The 15,072-nt window shown below is 39.0% G+C and overlaps 1 protein-coding gene across 1 annotated transcript in view; it reads left to right on the top strand.

The window, feature by feature from the left end:
• Positions 1–15,072, top strand: part of map2k5 (mitogen-activated protein kinase kinase 5) — a 74,553-nt gene that overhangs the window by 22,124 nt on the left and 37,357 nt on the right. Inside the window, exons 9-17 of the mRNA XM_042491776.2 lie at positions 2,081–2,120; positions 2,220–2,288; positions 2,961–3,042; positions 4,907–4,968; positions 6,642–6,690; positions 6,801–6,874; positions 7,991–8,041; positions 8,161–8,232; positions 10,703–10,732. Of these exons, the coding sequence (XP_042347710.1) occupies positions 2,081–2,120; positions 2,220–2,288; positions 2,961–3,042; positions 4,907–4,968; positions 6,642–6,690; positions 6,801–6,874; positions 7,991–8,041; positions 8,161–8,232; positions 10,703–10,732 (529 nt within the window). The remainder of the gene's footprint in view (positions 1–2,080; positions 2,121–2,219; positions 2,289–2,960; positions 3,043–4,906; positions 4,969–6,641; positions 6,691–6,800; positions 6,875–7,990; positions 8,042–8,160; positions 8,233–10,702; positions 10,733–15,072) is intronic.

The following is a 15,072-nucleotide window of genomic DNA, read 5'->3' as shown; positions in this document are numbered from 1 at the left end:
CAGCCAGAGACCAGTGTTTGTTCTTACTGTGGGTAAATACTTGACATGGCACTAATAGGTGGCATTAATTAAAGGCCTGGGCCAGTTTTGAGGTGTCTGGCCGAAGAGCAACGCGATACTCCAATCTAAGACGCATTAATCACACCTTGCACCATACACATTCTCTCTGGAAGACCCGCCGACAGGTGAGTAGCCAGGTATCACATTCACTAAGCCTGCTTGCAAGCTAACCCGCCTGTGTGACGTACACGGCCCCCGCCTCGTCCCAATTACCTGACAGCTGTTGGACAGTATTTGTCCTTGAGGATTGTATGTTGAGAGGTCCTGAGGTGTTGTCACTGGTGCCGTAAACTAACCTTCAAGGGCTGTAACTAAAGCCGATGTTTGGCAGTAAGGAGTTTGATAATTAAATCATTACGGGGCCGGTCTGTGGCTGCTGCTTTACTTGCAACTCAAAACTCTGTCTGGAACAACGAGTGATAGGGCTGACTGGATCTGGTTTAGGTGGTGACCCCTGACCTTTAAGAGAATAACAGAGGCATTTTATCATGTTGATATAGGCTGTATTAATGTAGTTCAGTGGCCAGGAGACCTGTCTAGTTTTGTTGCTTTGTCTTTATGTCCTTTTATTACCACTTGAATTTGATTACCATATTCAGTACATTTTTGGTACAATAACAATTTGTGATTGTTTGTGATCAATAATCATTCATCAACTACATCAGAACATTAACATTATCCCTTTTACTTGGGGCAGAGTGATGGAAATTTTCTCTAAACAGAGGCATAAAAATATCCGTTTAGTCCGAATTCCTCACTTGAAAGAAAGATTTAAAAAACCTTAGACTAAAGGGAAAATTCCAAAAAGTATTGCATGGCTTTTGTGATGCTAAACCTGCACAAATAAGGAAAAATGGAACTGTGTAATAGGCCTTGGTGCTGTCAAGGTATTACGGTGTACTAGGGTATTTTGAGATCCTGAAGGTGTGATTTTAAATACCGTAAAAAAAGACGACTCTCTTCTTTCTATTCAACTTTTTGGGAGATGCTTTATCGAGGGTGTATTGTATTTAGTGCAAATCTTGGCCACTAGAGGTCAGTCTCTATTTGTGCAACAGGCAGCTCAGCTGAATGACATGGCGACTGCGAGCATGGCGATAGCATCACAGGACTGTAAACAGCTGGCACCCAACAGCAGAAAGAGAAAACAGGGAATAGTAGAGCATAGATACAACTTATTTTCACACGATAAAACATGACGGTTTGGTTACTTTTATTGTATTTCTGTCAAGTTTTCTTTAAACACAAATACCATTATTACCATATACGCCTGTGAAATGTTAAGAAGAAATGGAAAATAAAGATACTGTCCAAGCCTGCCATGTAATTATCAAAGCACCTGCAGGGTGAAATGCACCCCTAACTGTGCTACAAAGCAAATAGTATTATGGTGCTCCTGTGCTATTTGCAAGTATTTAAATGAGGTAGTATTCATACATTTGGTTTCAAAACTGGCCCATATTTAAGTAAAGAAGCCGCAATGCAAAAACAGTCCAATTCATACAGATCAGCTGTAATAGCCAGACACAGTTACACTAAAATTATTAGTGTCTTCAGAGAGCAAGTGGTAACTTCAGCGCACTGGGATAATAAATCCCAAATACAGCTCTGTTATATTTAAATTCCTTCCCTGATGTTTTGAGGAAGGCCTCTGCACTTCATGACTCAGGACCTGTAGCTCGTGGTCTAAATGTCAGTTTTCTTTTTCTGCCGGCTGTATTTCTACTGTGTTCTTTGCCAAAACCACTTTTATCCTTTGCCACGTGAATAATTGCAATCAGAAACACAAAAAAGGGCAAATTACATCCTGTTGCAAAGCTTAATGTGCTTTTTCCTGCTGAAATATCATAAGAAATCAGACAGGCAGATATGACGGTTGCAAGTGATCCACAATTCATGGTGCTGTTAGTAGCAGCAATACATTTTTTGTGAATATGTTCTTAATTTGAAAATTGAAACATAATAAGCAACTGCTTTAAGCATTCTTGTTATAGATTATCTTGTGTTTTGTCCCTTTCAGAGCATACCATCTCCTTGGTAAGCGGGTTTTAGCAGTCAAGGTGAGAACTCCTTCTGTCTTCATGCTCTTCCACCACTTCAGAACATCAGCAGAACTTCATGTTGAGATTTGTCTTTTTTCGCCTCATGTTTGCTCACAGGTCATTCCCCTGGATATCACGGTGGAATTACAGAAGCAGATCATGTCTGAATTAGAAATCCTCTACAAGGTTAGTTCTTCCTTCTTCTTCTTTACAAAACGTGTTTGTCTTTTCTCGCCTGAATGTTGCCATCCTACTAGATCCGCATTGTTAATAAACCACGAGTCTGAAGCGCCAGTTATCGCTTCTGGTGTTACAATGTAAGCCAGGGATCAGCGATACTGGGAAACACAGGCAACACACATGTGGACTAGGCATGTGAGTTTACTTATCACCTAATGTCAATTCCTTTTCATACCTAAGAGGTTTTTATTCTGTTGCCCCGGAAAAGTGTAGGTTGAAACACTGTGAGCATGGAAACTCACTGTAACTGAGCATGAATGTATTGTGTGTTATTTACATTGAAGACGGGGAAAGAAGTTGTAGTTACCCTGAAACAATTTCAGCTGCTGATGTTTCTCCATGGCCCCACTTTGCTCTGCTAGCTCTCTTTCCATGGAGTTTGTGTGAAATCAAATCATAAATTAATTAAAATTATTTCCAAACAAAAACAGCTGATGAACTTTGATGCTGTTTAGCACAATCACTAAAGAATGAGCAGTTATGAGAAATTTTAAATTTTGTTGCCAAAGTTACACTAAAATTCATAGTTAAGATAATGTATAAACAAAATATTTTGTATCTCAGATAAAAACTCAACGTGCTCTTTAATGGTTGCATGGTCTCTTCCCTTGATTGCAGTGTGATTCGCCGTACATCATCACTTTCTTCAGTGCCTTTTTTGTCGAGAACAGGATATCCATATGCACAGAATTCATGGACGGTGAGTTCTCTGTGGCTAAAACCAGTAGATCATGTTTTTTTTTTTTAACTTTGCCAGCCACAGCTGTGTAGAAAAGACTTTGGAGAACGGTTGTCTGTCTCTCTGGTGGCTGTGTTTCCATTTACACTTCTGCAGATCAAGAAGACGTCTTATCGCTGTGAGCTGCTTAGCATGCGTGTGTGCTAAAAGCTACAAGGGCGTGATAAATCTTGACTTAAGTGCATTTGTAGGTGCGTTTGTATGCATGTCTCTAGATTGGTGTGAGATGGGTGACTGTTTATGTTCTTAGGTGTGTGTGTGTTTATCCAAGTGCGTGTTAATGCGGTGATTCCCCTGTTTCACACATTTGCCAGCTTGTCGGAAAAGTCTGTCTAACCTCTCAGCGCTCTTTGTGAAACTTTTTGACTAACTTTGACAGCACAAGGAAACATCAATGACTTTGTCATCTCGTTTTATTTATATAACTAATAGGTGTCAGAATACATTCAATTGAAGGGTGAATTTATTTAATATAACTACATAGACACACTTTAATTTTCAAGTACATTTAGAAACACACCTGGAATGTGTCCTCTTTATTTATATATTATTTAAATAATCTATTCATTGGATAGCTATTCTGAGAATGTCCACACTGACGTGGAAACTTTTAAAAAGATCATTTTATTCTCCTTTTTGGTTGCCTTTGAAATTTTCTATAGACATTTTCAATGTGTCTAGGTCATTGAAATATTCTGGGAGTTCTGCTTCTGCATTCTGGAGTGCTCTCATAAATTTCTAACTATGAACTAGTTAAAATCCCCTTTCACTCAAAAATGTGTTTTTCTTATATATATGTCCCCTAAAATGTCTGCCCTTGACTACACTGAATTGCATCTGTGAAAAGTTTGTCACTAGAGAGGTGTTTTTACTGTCCTCTCCTTAAGGGGAAGATGTCTGTGCACTTCCCTAAATTTGAGATTCGAGGTACCCCATGCAAGCAAGATGAGAAATGTTACTAAAACGAAAGCCAGTTGCTGTCTAACACAAGAAACACATCAACGCGGGAACAGACTTCAACACAATTCTAGCCACGAAACCTGAAAACCTCAAGTGCAGAGCGGACTTGTCAGCACAGAGAGTACAGTTAGCATTAGCATAGTAAAAGTTTTGATGGCAAACACGGTAGAGTGTGCAGTTTTTGGATGTAAACTGAACCCTGGAGACTCCTTCCATTATCTACCAAAAACTTCATTGTAGCAGATATTACTGTATGTTTTACAACCACTAACATGGTGTCAGCTACTGCCACTTAGCCTATAATATAATTAAAAGATGTTACCTACACTTAAGATTCTGATACGTCTGCTTGTCACCAATTTTGTTGCACAACAGACTACTCATCTGAATCTGACTGAGGCTCAGACATGTATGGCTGAATCTCTTCTATGTTTCCTGTAACACTAACGCGAGCCATCTAGTTGTGCTCTTTTTGCACTAGTTTACCAATTAACTTCATGTGAGCATCGCTGTGGAAAGAGAAAACAATGAATGAAGGAAAAAGTCTTCTTTAAGAGTTGTTTTTTTTTTTCTAACTTTCATGTAGGGAAATCATGTTAAATAAAATATTGGTATATCACAATTTAAAACATGTCTGGAGACAGAAATATAAATTAACAGTGTAGGAGGATCAACAAGCAAGCACAATATTGGTTGACATAATGTAAATCTGGATTTTACAGTTGTTTGGATAGGTGTTGCAATCTGTGTGGCTGATGGAAATTTGGCTTTGTTGTTTAAATTTGGCATTAGGTTGCTAGTTAAGAATTTGTACATAATGTGTCATATAATATCACTGCCTGAAAGAATCATTTATCTTCTGCAGGTGGTTCTCTGGACGTGTACAAAAGAATTCCAGAGCACGTGCTGGGGAGGATTGCAGTGGCAGTAAGTGTTCATTTATACCAAAAATCCCCCATCTATTAGTTTGTTTTTTGAGTGCAAAGCATTTGAACAATTAATAGTAGTTTTTAGAAACATTTATTTACATGAATTAGGGTGTGAGTGTCCCATGTGTGCCCGGCAGTCGCAGTTTTAAATGCGACCTGTTATTTGTTAGTTAGATACTGAACAGGTCTGATTGAAAAAAACTCTCTCTCTCTTTTTAATAAAATAAAACAAAAGAGAACCACAGGTGTGAATTTTTCAATTAGCTTCTGTTTGGTGAAGTGATGGACAAAGTCAGTGCAATTTTCCCCTTCTCCTCCCCTCTCTGCCTCTCTCCTGGCCTCTCTACTCTCAGTTAAAACTAGCATTTTGATAGACATGGCCTTGATGTTGATAAATGCATGTCTCTTTTCCACACTCATTACCCTTCTCCTGTCTCCACCTCCTCATTTCTTTCACCCCCCCTTTAACTTTGTCCGTAATCAAACAATGACAGCTATTTAGTCAGTGTTAATTCTAATTCACAGCTTTCCCTCCTTTCCACTGTCACATTTGTTAATTATCACAGAAGGAAAAGCACCCAAGAGGGTGTGAGTGAAGCTGCACACTGCAGTCGCTGCACTCACACCACCACCTTTTGAGGTAGCAGGACTTCAGAGAGCTTTTGTGATTTCTTAATTTATCTCAGAGGTTGTCGTGCATCAGAGACGGATGACAGGAGCCTGGAGGCTAGAATCAGTTCTCCACCCCTTAAATGAAAAAAGCACGATCGTACATTTTCAAATGAGTAATACTTACAAAAATATCAACATTATATAGCTGTTGCATGAATCTAACCAGATGAGCGGATTTACATGAGTGCAACGATGAATGCCCTTGCGACGGCTGCACAAAACAAACAAGTGCCTCTCCTCTCCTACCCACTTTAAAAATGTTTTACTCTTGCTCATGTTTTTGTCACCCTGGTGTCTATGTAATACTTCCAAGGTGGAACAGCAAGAGGTTGTTCTTACTGGGTGCTCAAACTCATTGCAAACTCAATGAATTTGTTTCAGTGTGAAGGAGTTGCGTCTCATTACTGAGGTCCTGCTGTTCAGCTCCAGATGTACCGAATAGCCTGTGAGGACACATATTCTTGGTTGCTCATATCTGCAGTGTTATTATTTCATTGACTACCCAAAGCTTGTTCCCACACCTTAGGAGTGGAATGAATATTTAAAGGGATTTGAGAGCTTTAACATGCAACTCAATGTCTTACTGTAAGCTGGAAACAAACTTAACAGCTCTCCAATTCATATAATAATTTATTTGCATGTCGCACTGCTGCTCTATGGTTACAAAATGTGACAAAATAGTCACAGTCTGGAGCTCTGCAAAAGGCCTGCTTTGTATGTGTGCCTGTAAGAGAGAGTAAAGGAACTGAAGCGTTGGTGGCATATAAAAATGACAAGACAATTTATGCTCGATGTTCGCAATATAGTCATTTTATGTATCACACATAGAAAAAGCTGCGATACCTTGAGTCGATTCGATATATTGCCCACCCCTAGTTTGCATAGCTCAACTGCTGGTAACCACATTACCCTAGACAAGGTATTATTCAGCCACAGGTGTTGGTTAAATGTTGAATGATGTGAAAGTTAATTTATTTTTTCTTTTGTCTGTATCTCTAGGTAGTCAAAGGCCTGACGTATCTGTGGAGCCTGAAGATACTTCACAGAGGTGAGTAAGGCAGTGTGCGGGCTCTGTGTTATTAAAAAAAGAACAGAGTTGATAAAGACAAGCTGTAGAGTGCTGATGTTGCAGTTCTATCAAGCAGTTTGTCTCTGCAGATGTCAAGCCTTCCAATATGCTGGTGAACACCCGAGGACAAGTCAAGCTCTGTGACTTTGGTGTCAGCACGCAGGTACACTGATTTGTTTGTGTGGTAGAGAGAGAGAGAGAGAGAGAGAGAGAGAGAGAGAAAGGATGGAAGGAGAGACACAATTGTCTCTAGCTGCATCACTACAGTCTGTGCAATCTGTGTGTGTGTGTGTGTGTGTGTGTGCGCACGCAGATCTGTGTGCATATGGTCAACGTTTCAATCACTGCATTCATTTTCAACTCAAAACATCAGCGTTATCCCAAGGGTCTTCCTCTCACATTAACTCCCCCCCTCCCATTGTTCTGCAGCCTCCAAAAAAATCACTTGTTATAATTATGACCCACACACACAACAGCAAAGCCTCATTGATATGTATTCAGGAGATGTGGGGAAAGCGTGGGTGGCAGACAATAGCCTCGTCATTGTGTGCGTGTGTGCGTGTGTGTGTGACAGTGTGTGTTTGCAATGTAATCATCAGGGACAGACCTTCAGCGTTCCCCAAAACATCAACCCTGAGGACTCTGTCTCCCTTTTTAACACACATACACGCACACACGCACGCACGCACGCACGCACACACACACACACACACACACGCACACACACCTTTCCTTTCTGTGGTAAATTGTTATTCATTTTTAACCTCCACTTTCTTGGAAGCTCCAAGGTGAATTTTACACACTGCATGTATAACACTTTCAGCATTGACTTGTCCTCTGTCTTCTCTTTTTTTAACTCTATTTTTTCTGTTTATCTCTGTTTCACACATACACTAGCTTCCCTCCCCCTCTCACTCTGTAGGGCAAAAAAACAGCCATGAGGGAACAGACACTCATTATCACAGCCCTGTCATTGATGGCATGTGCTATTGTATCTACTCTCACACACGCGCACACACACACACATGCACACAGACCTACTAATGTCTCCTTGTCTTACTCCTGTTCCCTTGTGTGAGGGTTGAGAGCAGCCCAAAATGTCAACCTGACATGTCAATAGATTTTGATAACTGAGGTCCAGCTATTTTTTTCATTACCCAATAATGACTCTTCAAATTTATTTATAAGGGTCAAGGCTTAATACGGTGAGTTCAGCAATTTATATCCATATGCAGCATCATTATTTGCTAATTCACTGTTGATTATATTTCGTTTGCAGTTGGTGAATTCTATTGCCAAAACGTATGTGGGAACCAACGCATACATGGCGGTGAGTGACCCCTTAATGTCAGTCTCATGTCAAATAATTTTAAATCTGTTGTTGTGAAGATAAAGGTTAGACTGTGACTTTGTCCTTCTAGTTTTTGATGTTTTTTTTTTGTTCCACAGCCGGAAAGGATATCAGGAGAACAGTATGGTATCCACGCAGATGTCTGGAGTGTGGGAATCTCTTTCATGGAGGTATGACATTTTATAAATGACTTCAGTTTGTAGCTGGCATTTGTACACAGAAGTGTGGGATTTTAATGGATGGGGACACAAGATTCTTGCAAAATGAGTCTTAATATATAAATAATTTGCACTTTTTCCGATTGCCTAATCAAACGAATTAAGAGGCGTTCCTTCTGTGGTGATGATGACAAGTAGTAGCAAAGAGTGTTAAGCTAACACTGGCTCATCGTCACTCCACTCAAGCTGCAAGACACATCTAAGTAAAGTGTAGCCTTTACTACGTCAAACCTTTTTCCAACTATACTTAGGCCTGACGATTCACATAAATTGTCAAACTGTCTCAGACTCATCCTAAAACGAGCCTTGAACAGTCCGTGATCCAGGTGAAGCTCCTGGACCTGCTGGTTGCACTCCCTGTGATTTTTCCTCTTTCTGAACGTCTCATGTTCCTAAACGGATCTCCAGTAGCTAAGTGCCCTCTGCCTTCCATTCTTTTATGCAGATTTTAAGGTAAAGCTCTGTGAGGTTACTTAACAGCAAAAATAACAGTTAAGCTAAGGACAGGTGATGTTGTGGTTCCCCGCTAACAGTTAAAAAAATAGATGTTGTAAGCTGCAAAAAGCACAACCTGATTGGGGCAGATTTCAACAAAAAAGGACGGGGCCATAGGCATTCGAAACTTCACATACGCACATTGAATAGATTATTTTGTATGTCTTGCATCATGTTGGTTGCTCATTGAGTGAGCATTGTAAGATACACACTGTATGTGCAGTGTGTCCTTGTGCCTGTGCATCAGTGTCTCTGATTGAGTGCTTGACTGACGCCGTGCCTTTTGAAATAACATTTTAATTTCAGTGTAACATTCCCTGGTCTCTTGTCCTCCCACTGACACTATTGATTCTCCATCTGTTTCTGTCCGCAGCTCTCCCTCTGCAGGATAACAAACGATTTGGGCTTCTGCCTCGCCTTTGTTTGTCAATAATGTTTCATATCATTACAATTATAACAATAATGGATGAGTTCATAGCAAAAGAGCGATGTCAAAATTATTGACATGATCTCTGTGTGATAAAGATGGAGTTTTATATCAGCGGGCCCCACCTCCCCGGTCCTGTTCTCTTTATTTCTAGCTGTGGATGTGTGCATTGAGCTAAATGAAATGGCTTGCACTCCCACTCAATTTGGATTGATCTTTAGCCTGCTAGTTGGTCTATTTATGTTCAAGGAAAGACCATGAGCATTTTGACGTTTTAATAACATAATGTTGCCAATAAGCTGCCCTTGACCAAGATGAAAAATGCCCACCCCAAAGTGAATTGCCAAATGTCAGGGAGAGCTGTCACCCCACCCCCAGCCAAAATAACACACATTACATGCAATGGGCCCACAATCCTGTCCTGCTTCTGTTTATCCCTCTATTTTGTTCCCTGCAGGTGGTAATCGTGGGGGGTTATTAACTAATAGCTGATGTTGTTTGATGAGGAAGTGTTATCAGCAGGTGGCACTAAGCTTAACTCAAAGACAGAAAGTCTCAAGTTCTGTACGCTTCATCGCTCTCAGCAGAATTTTCCTTCTGTGTTTTGAATTCCATTTCATTAAGAAAATGGTAAGACAATGGAAATGGGAAGATATTTGTATATAGATACAAAGATATTTTGGAAAACAACAAAAAAATCGTCGATATAAAGACTATATAAAGTCTATTTTAGGGCTATTCAATTCCATGTTTAATTGCTCCAGATTTGAAAACCAGGAAATGTTGACGGGCCAGACATTTTCAGCAGTGAACCTTTTTTTCAGTTTCTGGTAACAAATGCAAATTAAGGTTGCAAAAATTGCAGTGTTTATTATTTCACATTTGAAAAAAAAACCCAAAAAACTTTTTAGTCACATATCTGAAACCAGGCATATCACATAACAGAGACAGAAACAGAGAAAAAGCAGAGCTGTCAGAAGCATAACAAGTGCCAGTAACATTAACCAATAACAACTCCAGCTGGGCCACTCAGAGGTTGTTTCTGGGCCGGATGTGGCCCGTAGACCGCCATTTTAATACGCCTGGTCAATATAGTCTAATGGGAGTCCATTCCAGCAGCCATCCAAGAAATTCTACCTTTGTGAAGTATAATTTGAGAAATGTTGACTCAACTCTATGGTGGTGCCAGCACACACACACACACACACACACACACTCACACACTCACAAAAATAGTGTCTGTTAGGGGGATGGATCAAATTTGACAGAAAACCTTAAATTAGAATATAAAGTTACTAAAATTTCCATGATAAGCTGCATTGATGTGAGCATTATGGAGGGGCTGTGTGACTTTATTGAATTACTTTGTACAGGTGTTTACAGATATTGACAGGCCCAGTTCTGACTCAACATCCTCCATTATGTTTCATTTTTATTTCATGTCTCAAAAGAATTAAAGAATGAAGTGTAACACATATCATTTCTCTCTTCTCTACACAGTTGGCGCTAGGCATGTTCCCCTATCCACAGGTGAGTTATTTTCAGTGTTTTAGTTATTTATTTGAATTTTAGATAGGCATTGTTTATTTTGAATTGATCTTCACTTAAAAGTTGCCAGATTTTTTAAAAAAGATATTTAGCTGTGATTATTACTGTTGAAATAAAAGTATAATGAAGTCAAAGGTAATTATAGCCCAATTTTAGAAAGGATGCCTCAGAGGGCTGTACAAATATTAAAAACAGCAGTATACAACATTAGCAACACACACACAACATATAAAGGTGAGTTAAAGTACAAAAAAAGCATTATAAATGGACACATATAATACATAAATAAAACAATAATGAGCACAGCAGAGCGGAAATGTGTAACACACAGTAAATACACATAACCATGAGCACATAGACTGAGTTTAAGTTGCATAGCTGTGGTTTAATATCTACGGCAGACTAAGTGAGGTTAGTCGACTGAGCTAGCCCCCTGAATTTGTGTAGGAAAGAAGATGAAGAAGAAACAGTTAACACTGTAGATGTCCAATGGCTAAACTACAGTGATTGTGCTGCATTTCTTTCAGAGGACAATAAAATTATTTTATTTTATTTCTTTTTAACTAGATTAAAAAAAAAGATTTAATTAAGTTTTTTTTTAATAATTAATAATTCCAAACTTCAAACTTAATCAAATATATTTTTTTTAAAGTTGGTAAAAGTAAACATGTTTAAAGGCCCTCAATGAGAATAAGAGGTTTGTTGACCTAAAAATATAAATTTCTGTCATTTATATCAAACAAAATTTTGTATTATTGAATTTGTTTTAAAAATAAATAAAAATTTCTTTTTTAAATGATTTCCAGTAACTTCAGACTTAATCACATTTAATCACATAATTGTTTTTCACTTGTTTAAAGGGCCTAAATGAGACTTGAAGGTCTGTTGACCTGAATATATTATTCCCTGTCATCCATATTATTTTCTAGATTAGCTGCTCCGTATTAATATACGACTTTAAACGTATAAATCTACTGTTTGGGTTCGAGTTTTTTTCCCCTCATTACACTAAGTTAAAAATCCTGCTCAAATGTAATTGCCGACCTCCGAGGTGACTTCCCAATCCCATCAAGTCTTAATTAGCCCTTTAAGATGGGTTTATCTCTCTAATCCTTAGCAGAGCAATCTAAATCTGGTTACCTCAGGTTACCTCCTGGCCGAATGCCTTCACGAAATGTGAGGGCAGAGATTTTTATCTAATGAAGAGTTTGTTCTAGTGTGACTGTGTGGAAAATGCTGCTTTGAAAAATGTAATTATGTCAGAAATGTAATATTTAATTTCTACTTTTACATATGGACACTAGGTAAACTGCTGATTACTATTCGTTGACATACAAGGAAAATAAGTCTTGACTGTGTTCTGTGTGGAGGTAAATCTGATCATTTTGTGTGTGTGTGTTTTTTTGTTTTTTTTTTCTTTTCAAACTGGCTTAATTTATACAACACTTGGACTGCTCTGTCAGTCAAATTAAATTTAATTGTCGTTGGGTAAAGAAGCAGAGTGTGACGTATCCACTGCACTACCTGCACAGAGAGTGCTTTATTGACTGCTGCCTGTCACTACGCCATTTATACTTCCTGGGAAAAAGGGAATACATTTACTAAATGTTAGCGTTGGATGTCAGATGAACTGAAATGTCTTTTAGGCCACAAATGTTTTGTATATTAATGTCAGCTACCTCGTTTGAAAATGTTCTCCCAAAAATGTAACGTATTACGTGCTGAGAGGAATCCAAATGTGTTTTTCCAAGAATTAATTCAGCCCTAGTTGCGTATTTCCACAGTAAATAGGCGTCTGTGACGCAGATGTTGCTGCTCACTTATTTTCTGTGTTGATCACTAATTCTTGAGCCGTGATGAAAAGCAGAGTCTTTGTGTCAGGGAGCAAAGGTGTGTTTATCCAGCTCCTACATTGTGTAGTGATGTAAATGTCACTAAATGTGTGTTTTTACTTGTACGAAGCGTGACTACAGCCCAGGGCGTGTCTGATTTTAGAGTGCTGCTCCTTCATTTAATGCTCCCATTATCATGTTAATTGTAAGTGTATTTTTGCAAATGAATGGTAGTTTAATCTACCCTCATTGATAGAAATGCAGTAGACAAAATACTAGAAACACCTCTCAGTTTTATAGTTTAGGCTCTCTGCTGTCACGCAGCTTTCCTCATCTCAGTATTAATTTTCCCCTAACTCCATATGGTACTGCAGACAGTTCACCTGCAGGCTGTAGCAGAGCGGTGTGGCGAGAGTGCTCGGATCCAGCTCGTCAGGCGCAGCCAGCCAAAGTCCTCAGGCCTAAGCTGTCATTTTTGCAGACGCTGGCACAGCTGTCTGTGCAAAACCCCCTGCTACACTTCACAGAGAACATTTTAGTACAGACTGAGGGAGAAGTTGGAGCAGATAAAAGAGAGAGGGATTGGAAGAGAACCAATGGCATCCGAGTTTCCACTGTAGACTGGTGGAAGAAACTGGAGTTGTTAAAGTTGAATTTGGCTTTGAGGCGTTCATGATTTGCACTTTGGAAAAGCCAATTTTAGCATTGTTTGGGATCTTTTGTTCACCCTTTGCATTCTGAGGAAGTGTGTTTGCCAGTTGCTTTCATTTGGTGGTTAGTTGATGCATTATCCCTCATTCACTCTTTTGTGTATGCACGCACAGTAGAATCATCACCTCGTGTTTGTCATGATTAGAGATGGTCTCTTTAATTCCATTTCACCACATGTCGGGATTCATTTGCGTCCTTTGTCAGGAGTTAATGGAGTTTTTGCACGGCTCGCTCTGAAAGTCTTTGAAGACACCAGACCTGATGTGATGTGTATACAGCCGCCAGCACTATTGCTTCTGATTGATTTGTTTGCTCTGTGGTTGTTTTTGTTTCTCTTTATTTTGTCATATTTTCTCAGATTTGAATGAATTTTTGGATGAAAAAACCATGTCAGTTATTTGTGTGTGTGTTTCAGGAGCTTCTATTACACATCACTGCATCCATCAGCATAGACGCTTTTTTTTGTTACTTTGTTTTTTCTTCTCAAATGAGATGGAAAGAAAATGGTACTGTAGTACTGTATGTGTGTTGTAAACAATGTTTGCTGTCATTTTTCACTATCTTGTGATAGCTCCAAATTCTGTAAAAAACTCCTTTCACTTGGCATGGTCACATGTCCTCCCTTAAGAAATTAGTTAAACATTATTTCATTTTATTAGGATCAGTCTAATCTCCTAGAGATTCCATTTGTGTAAAACTAATTTTGAAACGTTTTGAAGGAGCTGCAATGCTGAGAAGGAGGACACGTTGCAAAGTAGCATACCAAATTAGCGCAAGTTGCAAAAATGGTGAACCATAGACTGTAAAAATAGTGGACATAGCAATCTTGATTCGACCCACTGAAGACTGAAGTCTTTGGTTCAGTATTTTGGCCATTGTCATTTTAGTGTTTTGAGCCAGAAGTGACCATATTTGGATTAGAGGGTGGAGCTGTGGAGAAGCCGAGGCCACTATAGGCAGGCTGCCAGCAGTGGCCCGCCCTTAATTGTGCATGATTATAAGAATCAATTGTTGTTTTAATTATAACAAATTGCAAACAGATAAGTGATATAAACATTCACCCCAGTGACAGTTGCCATGAACAGGGAAAATTAGCTATAGAGTCCAAAATGTTTTTTTGCACTAGACTGTAAACATGACTGTTTCTGCTTTGAAGTTGGTTATTTTAACATGGAGGTCAGGAGGCAGTATGGTGCAGTATAATTAATAGAATAACCCTCAAATAGAAATTATAGGGATGCCTTTTGATAAAAATAAGTCTTTAAAGGTGATTTAAAAGAAGATAGAGATTTAGCAAGCCAGAGTTCTTCAGGCAGATCATTCCACAACCGAGGAGCCCCAACTACAAACACTTGGTCACCTTTAGTCTTTAAGAGTGAGGTGGGAACAGTCAGCAGGTTCTTGTCTGAGGATCTCACAAACACGTATTTGCATAACCATGTATTTAGCTTCCCTATGCAGCTGATGAATGATAAATGATTTCTAAAAGGAATTAAATATTTTAATCAGAGAAGAGCAGCATAATCTCACAGTAGAACTCAGGCAAACGGAGTGACTTGATTGGTGTTGACCTAACAGAAAAGAAAAGAACAGAGAAAACTTCTCATGGTTTCCCTCTTATTTTTAGTGATAGCTCCATGGGACTGCCTTTGCCCATAACCAAAAAGTGCATGTCAACCTTTGTGGAAATGGACGGTTATGATCAAAAAGCCTTTTGTAGGAGTTTTCTGACCTTTGAAGAAATATCTTTGGAATCCTTAAGGAGAGAAAAAGTCATCT

This window comes from Plectropomus leopardus, chromosome 1 (genome assembly GCF_026936395.1).
Source record: "Plectropomus leopardus strain MGB_pleo_1.0 chromosome 1, ASM2693639v1, whole genome shotgun sequence".
Classification (NCBI taxonomy): Eukaryota; Metazoa; Chordata; class Actinopteri; order Perciformes; family Serranidae; genus Plectropomus; species Plectropomus leopardus.
Note: the sequence above shows the minus strand (reverse complement) of the source record. Positions and strands in the feature narration are given on the sequence as shown.